General features: G+C 53.8%; 5 protein-coding genes across 5 annotated transcripts; 1 reads left to right on the plus strand and 4 right to left on the minus strand.

Annotated features, from left to right (window-relative positions):
* Nucleotides 1–450: 450 nt before the first annotated feature.
* On the minus strand, nucleotides 451–3,451 carry MAA_00029 (HECT-domain-containing protein; the record flags this gene model as incomplete). Its single annotated transcript, XM_007818027.2, has 7 exons — nucleotides 451–550; nucleotides 629–2,669; nucleotides 2,747–2,883; nucleotides 2,979–3,084; nucleotides 3,172–3,210; nucleotides 3,297–3,319; nucleotides 3,420–3,451. 7 exons carry the CDS (start codon nucleotides 3,449–3,451, stop codon nucleotides 451–453), a joined length of 2,478 nt encoding a protein of 825 aa, XP_007816218.2.
* A 1,687-nt stretch (nucleotides 3,452–5,138) lies between these two features.
* On the minus strand, nucleotides 5,139–5,996 carry MAA_11194 (uncharacterized protein; the record flags this gene model as incomplete). The annotated part of the gene is made up of 1 exon (XM_011413174.1): nucleotides 5,139–5,996. The coding sequence occupies one exon, from the start codon at nucleotides 5,994–5,996 to the stop codon at nucleotides 5,139–5,141; it is 858 nt and encodes a 285-aa protein (XP_011411476.1).
* A 1,281-nt stretch (nucleotides 5,997–7,277) lies between these two features.
* Nucleotides 7,278–8,052, minus strand: MAA_00028 (RNA recognition motif domain protein; the record flags this gene model as incomplete). Its single annotated transcript, XM_007818026.1, has 3 exons — nucleotides 7,278–7,524; nucleotides 7,601–7,857; nucleotides 7,966–8,052. The coding sequence occupies 3 exons, from the start codon at nucleotides 8,050–8,052 to the stop codon at nucleotides 7,278–7,280; spliced, it is 591 nt and encodes a 196-aa protein (XP_007816217.1).
* Nucleotides 8,053–9,004: 952 nt separating this feature from the next.
* Nucleotides 9,005–9,697, plus strand: MAA_00027 (ion transporter; the record flags this gene model as incomplete). Its single annotated transcript, XM_007818025.1, has 2 exons — nucleotides 9,005–9,351; nucleotides 9,424–9,697. 2 exons carry the CDS (start codon nucleotides 9,005–9,007, stop codon nucleotides 9,695–9,697), a joined length of 621 nt encoding a protein of 206 aa, XP_007816216.1.
* A 381-nt stretch (nucleotides 9,698–10,078) lies between these two features.
* MAA_00026 (uncharacterized protein) lies at nucleotides 10,079–10,819 on the minus strand (the record flags this gene model as incomplete). Its single annotated transcript, XM_007818024.1, has 1 exon — nucleotides 10,079–10,819. One exon carries the CDS (start codon nucleotides 10,817–10,819, stop codon nucleotides 10,079–10,081), a length of 741 nt encoding a protein of 246 aa, XP_007816215.1.
* Nucleotides 10,820–11,716: the final 897 nt, after the last annotated feature.

An 11,716-nucleotide genomic window follows, 5' to 3' on the forward strand; every position in this document is an offset into this window, starting at 1 on the left:
TCCGTGGCCGTCTGTTCCTGCTGAGACGGGATTCGACGTCACTCACGACGCGCAAACAATCTACTTCACTGCCGCCTCTTTGCTTCATACGTCGGTGGTGATTTGCAAAATAATGTATGCTTCGTGCTGCTCCGCTCTGCTTCCTGCGTGTCCCGATGACAATTGAACCCGCCAGCGCCATGAACGACCCATGTTGAACAAGCTATTCTTTTTCAAACAAAAGACAACATGAATAACCAAAAGTGGGAAAAAGAAAAAGAAAACAACAATCATGCCCAATAAAAAAAAAATAGTGGTCATCAGGGAATGTGGGAAGAGGACTAGGGAAGCTATATGCGAGATGGGGAAGAGGAGACTGTGGATACAACACATGAGTCCGGAATGGCGTTCAATAGGGGGGCCGAAAAGACGCAACGCAAAACATCGCTAGTTCACATATTCTTGCTCATCTTACTCTTGTCCGAATCCCATGGTCTCCTCCACTGCTATTGTAAGTTTGTTTTGCAATGTGTCCATAGATTTGTAAGGGGGCAAATCGATGCGGTTGAAGCTGGTGATGTTTAGTCAGCAATAATCCATATCCAGGAAAAAAAGGCTAGAAAAAAAAAGCTACGGGTTGATTGCATACCAGGTGTGTGCCTTGGGAAGGTTGGTGAGCTCTCCCGTCTTCTCAATGGTGAATCGTCTCGGTCCGTCACTTCCCTGAAGATCCTTGAAGCCGTTGACGGGGATTCGAGAAGTTCCGGTAGTGAACTGCAAAAGACGCGATTTTTGTTCTCCGTCCCATGACCTGACCACCTGCCAGAAGTTCTGAATAACCTCATCTGACTCGGTGTATCCTCTGTAGTCCGTATGCTTCTTCCAGTCGTCCACATCAATTTCGGCGATACCGCCAATGAGCAACTCGAGTTCACGCTCATCAAATACATTAATGAGGTCCTGGGGAATGAGTTCGTGGAAGCCTTCCTTGAAAGCCTGGAACTGCTCCGCGATACGCTTCTCAATTCGCCACTTTACCATGAGATCCACATACTCCTTCTTGTTCTCGTTGGTGACTTCGATGTTGCGGCCGTTGGGGATCAAGTCCTCGGTGGTCATAACACCAAATCGCTCATCTTCGGTAGAGAAAGTCTGCTCCAGAATTCCGCCAGATATGTCATTATCCAGCATCCACTGCAGGGACCGATGAAAGTCGGCATCAACACCCTCCATGTCAGCAAGAGAGACTGCCTTGCCCAGCACCATTTTGTACAGAGCTCCGATAAAGAAGGCATCCAGGAATCGTCGATGGAAAATAGCCAAACCAACTACCCGTCCGATAAACTTGAAGTAGTTCAGGTGTTCTGGGTTAATGCCTGAGTGCGGGTTAATCTGCAGGGTGTAGTTGTCGTGCGCAGAGTACTCGAACAGGCAGTAGAACGGGTTGAACATCTCGTGAGACAATAGGAAGAAGAACTCTCGAGACAAACCACCGTAATCCAAACCATCTTCTCCGTCAAATTTTATCATCAAGCGCTTCTTCAAATCAGTGGCGGACTGACGCGTAATTTCGGCAAACGAATCTTCGAAAATATGCTCACGCCTGACTTTGATGTGGCATTGGCCGCTGAGGATGCGCATGGCAGGCTGAGATCGGAAGTAGATGAGCTTGCGTCTGAAATCTCGCTTGTATTGAGGAACATTCTGATCCAGGGATGATGGCAGACGAGGGTCATCCCACGTGGTAGTCTTAGTATTGTGATCGACGAAATACACTCGGGCAGTGTTGGTGAGCCGCATTTCCCACCCACTAGGCAGGGGCCCGAGCTGTGAGACTGGTTGCTGTTGAATCTGGCCATTGGTGTTATTTTGGCCGCCATACATGCGAATGTACTGTTGACGGCGCGGATCAACCCAGGTAGTCGTTCTGGTATTGTGGTCGACAAAGTAGGGACGGCCCTCTGGCGTCCATCTTTGTTCCCAGCCTGGTGGCAGCTCACCGGTGCCAGGACTGGTTGCACCAGTGTGCATTACCGTTGTGCTGGCATTGGTTTGGGAAGGGCTGCCGGGACCAGTCGGGCTGCCGCCTCCTGATTGGGAGCCACCCTGCTGCTGCTGCTGCGACAGAGTTGGCGAGCTAGTGCCTGTCCGGTCTTCGGGCAGCGTACGGTTCTGATGCCGCTGTCGTTCGACTGCTGTGGCAGCTTCTCGCTCTCGGGTCTCTGCGCCGCCGTTGGCTGTTGGGCGATTCCAGCTAGTTGTGCGCGTATTGTGGTCAACGTAGTAGGTTCGGCCCAGATTATCTTCTCGTCTTTCCCAGCCAGCGGGAAGTCGACCCTGGTTGTCCTCGAAGGGGCTCAATTGGCTGGTTGGCCGTGACGAAGTCGTGCCGTTGACTCCCGGAGCAGGCGTAGAGCTTGAGCTGACAAGGGGTGGGTGATGAGGCAAGGTCATTTGAGGCCCCCCAGGAGGAACGCCATTCTGGTTCGACATGGATGAGCTTGGTCTTCCATCGGGAGCGGAGAGTGCGGAAGAGCTGGATGCACCCGGAACAGATAGGGCCGGTCGACTGCTGGAAGCCTGACCCCCGCGTGCGGGCGTGCTGAGGTTACATGAAAGGTTGATGATGAGTTTTCCGTGGACCACAAGGTTATCTGTCGACTTCTTGAGGTCTCTCGTAAGCATCTGGTCTGATGCAAAACGTTAGTTAGTAGCTGTTTTCGCCTCTCACAAGACGAAGCATAACTCCGAGACAAATGAGACGTACCATCAGAGTCGGGGCTAAGATCTGGCATCACATCTCCAACTCTAATGTTGATGACACCAAGGAAGCCTTGGTCCTTCTTCTTGAATTTCTTTTGATCAAAGACTTGTACTGCCAGGATGCTGCCTTCATTTGCTCGACTGTAATATTATTGGTGAGATTCAGGGTTGGAAACGGGAAATTTTTACACTCATGGCAACAGCCAAGAGAGAGAAAGGAGGGGGTATGTGCGTACAAGTCGAAGCTTTCGTTCCAATAGGGATTCAGCGTCCGTTTGCTGACGGTGGTGGTCTTTGTTTGTTCGCCATTGATGGTGGCCACAGCAAATGGGTCGGGAAATCCTGTTGCTGGTTAGGAAGGGTGTTTCGGGAGTAGAGCGGCGCGAGCATCATCTGAGCATCACATGGTGATAAATGGCGGGGACGTACTAAACACATCTCTTTTATACAAGCCATCTGCGGCAATGACTGTTCCGGGTCATGTCAGTAACTGGTGTTTGGCGGGAGTCGACATGTGCGGAGGGCGAGGCAGATGAGGGGTGTGAAGGACATACTTGTGACGCGAAGATTGGGCTTGCTAGACGGGCTGTCAGCTCATGATTCTGGCGTCTTGATTGATTTCGCTTGCGCCGAACAATGCGTGGCCAAGGAGAGACTCGAGGGGTGCGTGTACTGACCTTGGAAGCCCCGACTCTGTGCGGGCACTCATTGTCGTCGAGGCGTTGCTGGCGAGAGAGGCGTTGGGATGCGTGTAGGAGCGCCCGTTGAGACAGAGAGGCCGAAGCAATTCGTAGAAGACGTCGTTGGCCAAAGGGCGACGGACGGGGTCCCCACAAAGGGGTGGTGGTTGCTAATGACGGCGTCGAGGGTGCGAGTGACGACGACTTTGCTCACAGCAAGCACCTTAAAGCTGGAGAGGTTGAGGCAGTGCAGCGTGGCAGCAACGGCTCGGAGGATGTCTGGCCTGGCGTTGGCGTCGGCGGCTGGGCGTCTGGTCGCTCAGCAAGACTTGACGCTGAGACTGGCCCCCGCTTCAACGATCAATGGCCAGCGTCCCTGTCGAGTCACTCCGGGCCAGCGCGGGCCAGGCGATAAGCAGCACGTGACCGACCTGATGGCGGGGCCTCTGGCGGGGGGTTTACTTTGGACTCTGGAGGCACCGAGTCCCCAAGACATGAAACAAAGCAGCAACAACTGAGCTGACCTGAGCTGATCCGAGCTGGGCTGCAAAGGAAGACGCTGTGTTGCCGATAAGCAAGCCAGCGACTTGGCAATGCAGAGTTGAGACAAGCGACGTGATTACAAAGGACGACGCGGCAGATGGGACGGGAGGCGGCATGCAGAGAGGAAGATTCGGGAGAGTGAGTGGCCAAGTTGCCAGACAGGTCAACACAAAGCAAGACGTCTGGGGTGAAGCACAACAGGCCACAGCCACACGTTGTACCAGACACCAGACACCAGACAGCAGTCAGGTTCCATGTCCATGTCCCGATGTCCGCTACCCGCCACCCGTCCGTCGTCACCTACTGGCGGGGCGGTGCGGGGCTTGGCTGCCCTGCGCCCTTCAGCGTTGGACCTGGAGATGCTACGGAGCCAAGTAGCACCAGACTCGAGTATCGAGACATGGAAACATGCCGGCATTGCTCAGCATGTGCTCAGCAATGTTTCCAGCATCAATCCACACACCGGCCCGCTGCCGCACGAATTGCTTTCTAATCACCTCGCGCCTTGCGCCATGGGCAATTACTGATTCTCGCGTCATCCGCCGCCAACTGCAGCAACATGACCTGCAACACCTCAGCCTTGGCAACTCCCCAATCCGCGACTCTTCCGGAAACCCGGAAACCGGGGAGGGTCTCCGGATGGCGGAGCCAAGTTGGAGATGCCATCGTATGGCATCAACTTTCCATGTGTACTCCGTACTCGGTGCACCTTGGGGCGTAGCGGCGGCAGAGCGTTTCGTCCAAAGTTCAAAGAGTGACACAAGAAGCAAAAGAAGGTGCCCACGATTCGCGGCAATACTTTCGCGTTACCATTCCCAATCCGTACGAGCGGGGACAATCTGTAACCAAGGGCTATTCATGGCGGCCTAGGCATCCATGGCAAAGGTACCCGGGGGCCTCCAACCAAGTTGTGCGACTTTGTGAGACTTTGTGAGACCTTGTAAGACCCAGGACCTCGGGTGGGCTCCCGATCTCGCATCAACCTCAGTTCATGTCAAGCGCTGCCGCCTGGTAGTAACCGTAACTGTCAAGTAAATGGGATAATTGACCAGTTATATATTCCTCTACGCACATTCGTGGACTACCTTGCCCGCATCGTTTTGGAAAGACAGCACAGGACAGCATGACGAAAACATGATGGTGAAACAAGATAAAAATTAAAAAGGGCACCGACTATAAAAAAAAACATAAACACCTCTCTACAATTGCACTAGCATCACAAGATAAATCAACCCCCGTCAGCCGCAGCCGCAGCCGGCAGCCGGAACGCAAATCATCAACCCGGCGCTCCGCACAAGTGCCGCCGTCCACATCACCACCAACTCCCACGATTTTTTCCTTTTTTTCTTTTTTTTCCTTTTTTAAAAGCACAACCGCCAACAAGAACCCGTCGACAAACTCGCTCTCGCAGTCCCACTTCCTCACCGAAACAGTCGGCACCAAGGCCGCGCGCACCCTCTCGTCCCGCCCAACCCTCGCCACCAAGCTCCCCTCGCGCGTGACGCCGTCCTCGCCGTCCTCGACCATGCTCTGCACCGCGTTGTCGACGTAGATCGCGCCGCCGCGCCGCGTCAGCCGCACCGCCCAGTCAAAGTAGTCGGCCTGCCGGCCCCAGTCGGCGTCGACAAAGACGAGGTCGAAGACGCGCCCCTCGGCCGCCAGCCGCGGCAGCACGTCGAGCGCGTCGCCGAGCACCACCTCGGCGCCGTCCACCCCGGCCGCGCGCAGGTTCTCGAGCGCCACGTCGCGGTGCCGGGCGTCGACCTCGATGCTGGTCACGCGCGCCCCGGCCCGCGCGAACCACTGCGCCGAGTAGCCGCCCAGCGTGCCGACCTCGAGCACCGCCCGCGCCGAGACCAGCTGCGCCAGGAGCGAGAGGTGCTGCCCGTGCAGGGGGGTGATGCTGATCGGGGGCAGGCCGTGCCGCGCCGAGTTGGCCAGCGTGGCGGCGAGCTGGGTGTCGTCGCCGACGAGCCTGGTCTCGGCTGTGCTTTCGACGAGGGATAGGAGGGAGGGCGTGACGGTCGACATGGTTTTGTGGTTTGTGGTTTTGGCCAAACTGGCTATATATATATATATGTGTATATATACCTAGTATGTAATGTATATATATGGGTGTCTAATATGGGTGTAAGAGTGCGTATAAGTGTGTGTATATATGTATAAATATGTGTATTCTTTAGAATAACCTGTATTTTTTCTGCTTTTATACAAAACCGACAGGTCAGCACATATTCCCCCCGTCTTCTTTATACCTCGAGCACGACCGTCAGGCTCGAGGAGATATACACGGACTTACGAGCCGGCACCCATCCGGAGTAGCTGCGCCTTGCTAACCACACAGATCGACACTTCCCCAGCTGGGAACGAGTACGCACGTAGTAGTTTCTACAGAACGCTACTCGGGCTTTACACCTCGGACTTGTATCCCCACTTCGCCGGTCCCCACTTCGGCAAATTATCGCGGGACACCAGACTGCATCTGATAAGATCTTGGGGGAGGGACGCTGGTGTATCATCTATCGTGGGGATGGGCGACCGTGCTGCGGGTGAGTCATACGGCTGTGCGGGATGGCGGCATGTGGCATAGGTACATAAGCATACATCGGTGGAATTAGTCGGATTTAAATCTTTGGTCCGTGGTGGATGAGTTACGCTTCGTCTGGGCCGAGGAGAGTTGGGGGGGCCACAAGCTGGTGAGACTGCGAAGGTGGACCGATGAGAGAGAGTACGCGTTCCCATGTGTTGCTGGCAGATTCAGGCTCTACACTCTCCGCCGTCTGCATTCAAAACACAAATCGCATACAAGACTCGCTCTACTCTGTTGCGATATATCGTCTTCTCATCACACGGTGCAGGCCACATCTCACAGACGCATATCTAATATCAGGCACGGATAAAGTGACCGGCTAAGCTTGAATGTCTTTCTTTCTTTTCTTCTTTCGTGTTCAGCCAAATGCAGCAAATCATTCCAAATCAAATCATCCTTTAAACTCCAAGTCGTTGCCTTATCTGTTCCCCCCTCCTAGCGGCGCTGTTACTTTTACACGAACTGATTTCCCCCCTTTCCTTCTTGTCTGTATTATAGGTTTCCTTTCTTTCTGTCGGTGCGCCCCAGTCCCTGTGTAGTATGCCTACCTAGGGGACCATGATATCAAACCACTCTCAATTTCCGCCGGTGACCGCGTCAGCAAATCCATTATTAAATTCCTAATTCCTACCAACCCGTCAAAGATTGGACGCTCCACGTGATGGCATCCATGACCCGTCGTCACCAGCTGTCGGCCCAGGCGAAGAGTCGCTTCCCGGTCCCTAGTAAGGTGCGTGAGCTCCCCGGCCACGGCCCCTATAGCCGCCGCGGTAGCCACCACGAGGGAAACCACCCCGACCGTGGAATCCTCGACCTCCACGGAAGCCTCCTCGTCCACGACCTCGGCTCATGCCAGGAACGTTGGTGCGCTTGGGTGTGACCTTGATGTTGCGGCCCTTGAAGACGCTTTCGTTTAGGATGAGGGCCTGGGCGACCAGGCTGGGTTCTGTAAACTCAACATAGGCATATCTGCGTGCATGCCTTGGTCAGTACATCGGCTTGTTTTGGGGGGCAGTAAAATGAATGCTATGCCGGGGACACGCACCCCTTTGGCTGACCGGTAAACTTGTCCAAGAGAATAGTCACGCGGTTGATCGATCCACAGCTCTGGAAATGAGCCTGAATCTCCTCAGGAGAGGCAGAGTAGTCGACGTTTCCGACAAAGATGCTTCGCGCATCAACCGACTCCTTGTCATCTGCCAAATCAGCCGACTGCTGCTCCAAGGTGGCCTGCATCTCTCGCAGCTTCTTGGCCTCCTCCTCCATTTCAGCCACACGGCGCTTCATGGCCGTGATCTCTTCCTAGCGCAGGGTATATACCAGTCAGTTCTCCCTGCTTTTTTGTATCAAACAGATTCTTCTGTCGTCTTCATGTGGCCGGTGTTAATTTGCGCCGTGCAAGACACCCACCTCTTCACCCGCCGACACTTCCGTCTCCTGCTCGTGCTCAGCCGACTGAGCGGCAGGCTTGTCCTCCTTGTGGTTCGTGTTCGACATGATGTTCTCGCCCAAGGGGTTGTGGAAACTTGGCGTCCTTGAGATGGTTCCTAGCGGAGGGGAGAGGTGTTAGCACGAGCAAACTTGGCAAATTTTCACGTTTCGGCCCAGACACAAATCTCGCTCACAAGCCGTCCGTCACGAGCAGGACACAAGTTGCGCATAACAGCACAGCGAGACCAGAAAATCCAAGACGACCCGCGGGTTGGGATGCGTGGAGCGCGACGTACCGAGATTTGGGAAATTTTGCACTCGCCTCACACAGATGTAGCCCTCCCTGGAAGGAGACGTCGGTTGCCACAAGCAATGCGACAAGGAGAAGGGGGAGAGAAATGAGGGACAAGCAGCGGCTGCAACAAACAACAAACGAGGCTCGAGACACGATTTGCCAATGAAACTTTGCAAGTCTGACTGGCAGTGGGAGCTTTTAGACGCAGGGCCCACGGTTGCGCAGCATTCAACGTGGGGGGCCGGGGTTTATCCGCCGCCTGCATAATTCCGGGCGGCATCGACCCAATGCTTGCACTTGCACTTGCGCTTTGTGGCTGCATGGCTCTAGACTTGTCTCTGGCGACCTGCTTCGGTCCACCGGCCTCAGCATTTTCACGCCCATTACGGAGGTGCATGCCGCTCCTGATGTCATCCAAGCCATGGCCAGTCTAGATGTCGCAGGTGCTCCGTAGTAGTAACCTGGTAGTACTCCGTAGCTGTCGGCCAATGCAACATGCAAACCGCGCTAGGCCGTCTGTCAATCAACTAACCTTGAAGCCGTTCCACGTTCCATTGTCAACACAACACCGACCTCGAGTTCGCGAACCTCGACCGCTTGTCCTACAGCCATCACCACCACCACCACCTAAACAGTCCATGTATTGCCTACTGATCGCATAGCATCATCAATGCCCTTCTCATTCAGCTCCTGACCTTGGCAGCCCCCCCAAACGCCGTCACCATGTCCGACAACTCGCACTTTGACCATTCCGCCCCCCTCCTACCGCCGGGCCATCGCCCCTCACCGTCCATAACCCGACGCGCCCTCCGCCACGTCCACCACCTCCGCCGCAAAGGCAGAGTCCTCCTCGCGTCCCGCAAGAAGCACTTTCTCGTCATGTTCATCGTCATGCTTGACGTAATGGCGCTGCTGGCCAACGTCTTCATCCAGCTAATCGCCTGTGAAATGCATCAAAGCGACGAGGAGTGGGTGGTGCAAATAAGGGAAACCTTGGAGACGGCGGCTCTGGTGTTCAGCAGCTTGTTCATGGTTGAGTTGGCCGCTTGTTTGTTCTCATTTGGCCTAGAGTAGGTTTCATATCCTGCCCCTTTCCTCCCTTTGTTTCCATTGTCTGTTGCTGACAATGGCGGAAATGACAGATTTCTTGCTTCGTGGTTTCACGTCTTTGACTCTGCCGTTATTGTGGTGAGCTTTGTTATTGATATTGCTTCCCAGGGTCTTGCCGAGTCTATTGGTTCCCTTGTTGTGGTGCTGCGTTTGTGGAGACTGGCCAAGATATCCGAGGAAGTTGTCCTGGGCGCGACGGAAAGAATGGAAATGTTAGAGCAGCAGATAGAGGAGCTGGAGCATGAGAATACCGCCCTGAGGTTGCAGTTGGGTTTGGAATCCCACGAGCATTCCAGTCACGAGTAGCTGGCAAAAGTAGCAATTGAGTAATGAGACCACGATTGACGACAGAGACACGTTATAGAATGCATGCATATACCCTGCTGGGCGGTAATAGTTGTAGTATTTATCTTTTGAAAAAAAAAAAGGAGAAAAAAAATGAAACATGTCCATCTATGACAACCCTCGTTTCGTACAATGGTTCATTCAATAACATGATGGTATCCCGTGTATATACAGTGTCCTCGACCCCCGAAGAAAGAAAAAAACGCCGGCTGATGCTTTATGCTAGCTCCCATGTCCTATGTTGTCCTATGTGCATGACACTACCCAGTGTGACACCGAAATGCTATGCCTCATCTCTCATAATCTTTGGTCCTGACATGATCTCTGCTTACACGAAATTCATCAAGCATGCCGGCTGCGCTTTCCTCCATTTCCGAATGGGTCCTTTCCTCCTAGACAGCCTCCAAAAAAATCGTCAAAATCCCACCGACGTTTCGTTCCGGCTCCTTTGCCCAAATGCCCAGCCCCTCTCGGACCCGATTTCGAGTTGTGTCCGCCTATTCTTGACCTGGTGCCTCGGCTAGGAGGGTGGGACGACCCATCACGATCACGAGTTCGGGAATCCTCGAGGTCTAATGTGGCGATGTTTGGATAGGGGTGGGAAGACTGAAAGGAGAAGTTGTCTTGTGATGGTACAACAATGGCCATAGGTTCCTCGGGAACCGGCTCTGGAACCGAACAAGTGTTGGGAGTGGGCGAATCTCGTCGTTTAGTTACTGGCGGTTGAGGGTCAGGGTTCGTTCTTGTGATTTCGGGCGACGATGTTCTCTCTACTCGCTCGTTTTCGTCCTCGCTTTCGGTGGTTTGTGGCGCCGAGTCACGTCCGTCAAGGCGCTCCGTTGCCCATCTTCGTATCGACCACCCTTCTCCGTCTGTGAGGCCGATATTTGCCTTGTTCAGAAAGGAGAGGAGGTCATCAAGGCACTCCTGATAGCCGTCGACCCTGGCCCTAGATTCGACGAGAGCCGACGTCTTGTACAGTTTCGTTACGGAGAGGGCGGCTGCCTTGAAGACATCGAGGAGTTGCTCGGGAGTTTCGGTTTGTGAGACGTGCCTCCCGGTAGGGGCTTTGTTGGTGTCCATGGCGGCAGAGACACAAAAGAAAGTCAGACGAAATGTGGCTCTGCTATGGCGTACTGTGTTAACAAGGGTTCTTGAATCCTTTGGGGTTCGCGGCCAGATGCCGGGTTTACCTGTGCAAGTTGAATGTTTGTTCTGTACAGAGGCGCACGGTGATGTCGAACCGCAACCCCGCGGATGACTCGACAAAGGAATCCGACGGTCCCGGGCAGGACTCTACCAGATGTTTGGTCTGAGCCCGGCTGAACTTGTCGTATCGCCTGTGTTCTTCGGATGTTGTAGATTGCCGGATCCAACGCCCTTCCTCCTTCTGTGCAGCGGCGAGGGATGTGAATGTCAGCAGATTATTGTTGCTTTTCCGAAGTCTTTGCCAACAGAACCTGTGGTCATGGGGCTCTTAACGGCCGTGTGGGGCGGCGGACTGAGAACGGAACGGTTCAGGAACGAGCCGACACGTGACTTTGCCATGTTCAATCTCCAGATCAAAAAAACCTGGGCAATATTGTTGTGCACTATCAAAAAAAAAATAAAAATAAAAAAAAAATGAAAAGAACAAAGAAAAGAAAAGGAGGGAAAAGCTTTCAAGTATTATTAGGCCGTCACAATCACTATATGTGACAAAGAAACTTTTTCCGAATTTGCTGGCCGGGTCTTGGCTCTATACCGGGCTATGCTTCGAGAGCGCTACGTCAGTAAGCTTTTCACCAGGTGTCCAGGTTCTGCCGCGAAGGACAGTCGCGAGTTTAACTGGGCAACTTTCTCCGTACTCTGTTCATACATAAAGTTCTTCCGATCCGGGCCTGGGGTGTTGGGTTTGGCATCCCCGCCAGCTTCACGGGTTGACCATTCACATCCCACCCTCCGGCTGCTTGTAGCGTGGTGGATCTCCCTGCACGCGCT

Source organism: Metarhizium robertsii (genome assembly GCF_000187425.2).
Source record: "Metarhizium robertsii ARSEF 23 chromosome Unknown MAA_Scf_5, whole genome shotgun sequence".
NCBI classification, from domain to species: Eukaryota; Fungi; Ascomycota; class Sordariomycetes; order Hypocreales; family Clavicipitaceae; genus Metarhizium; species Metarhizium robertsii.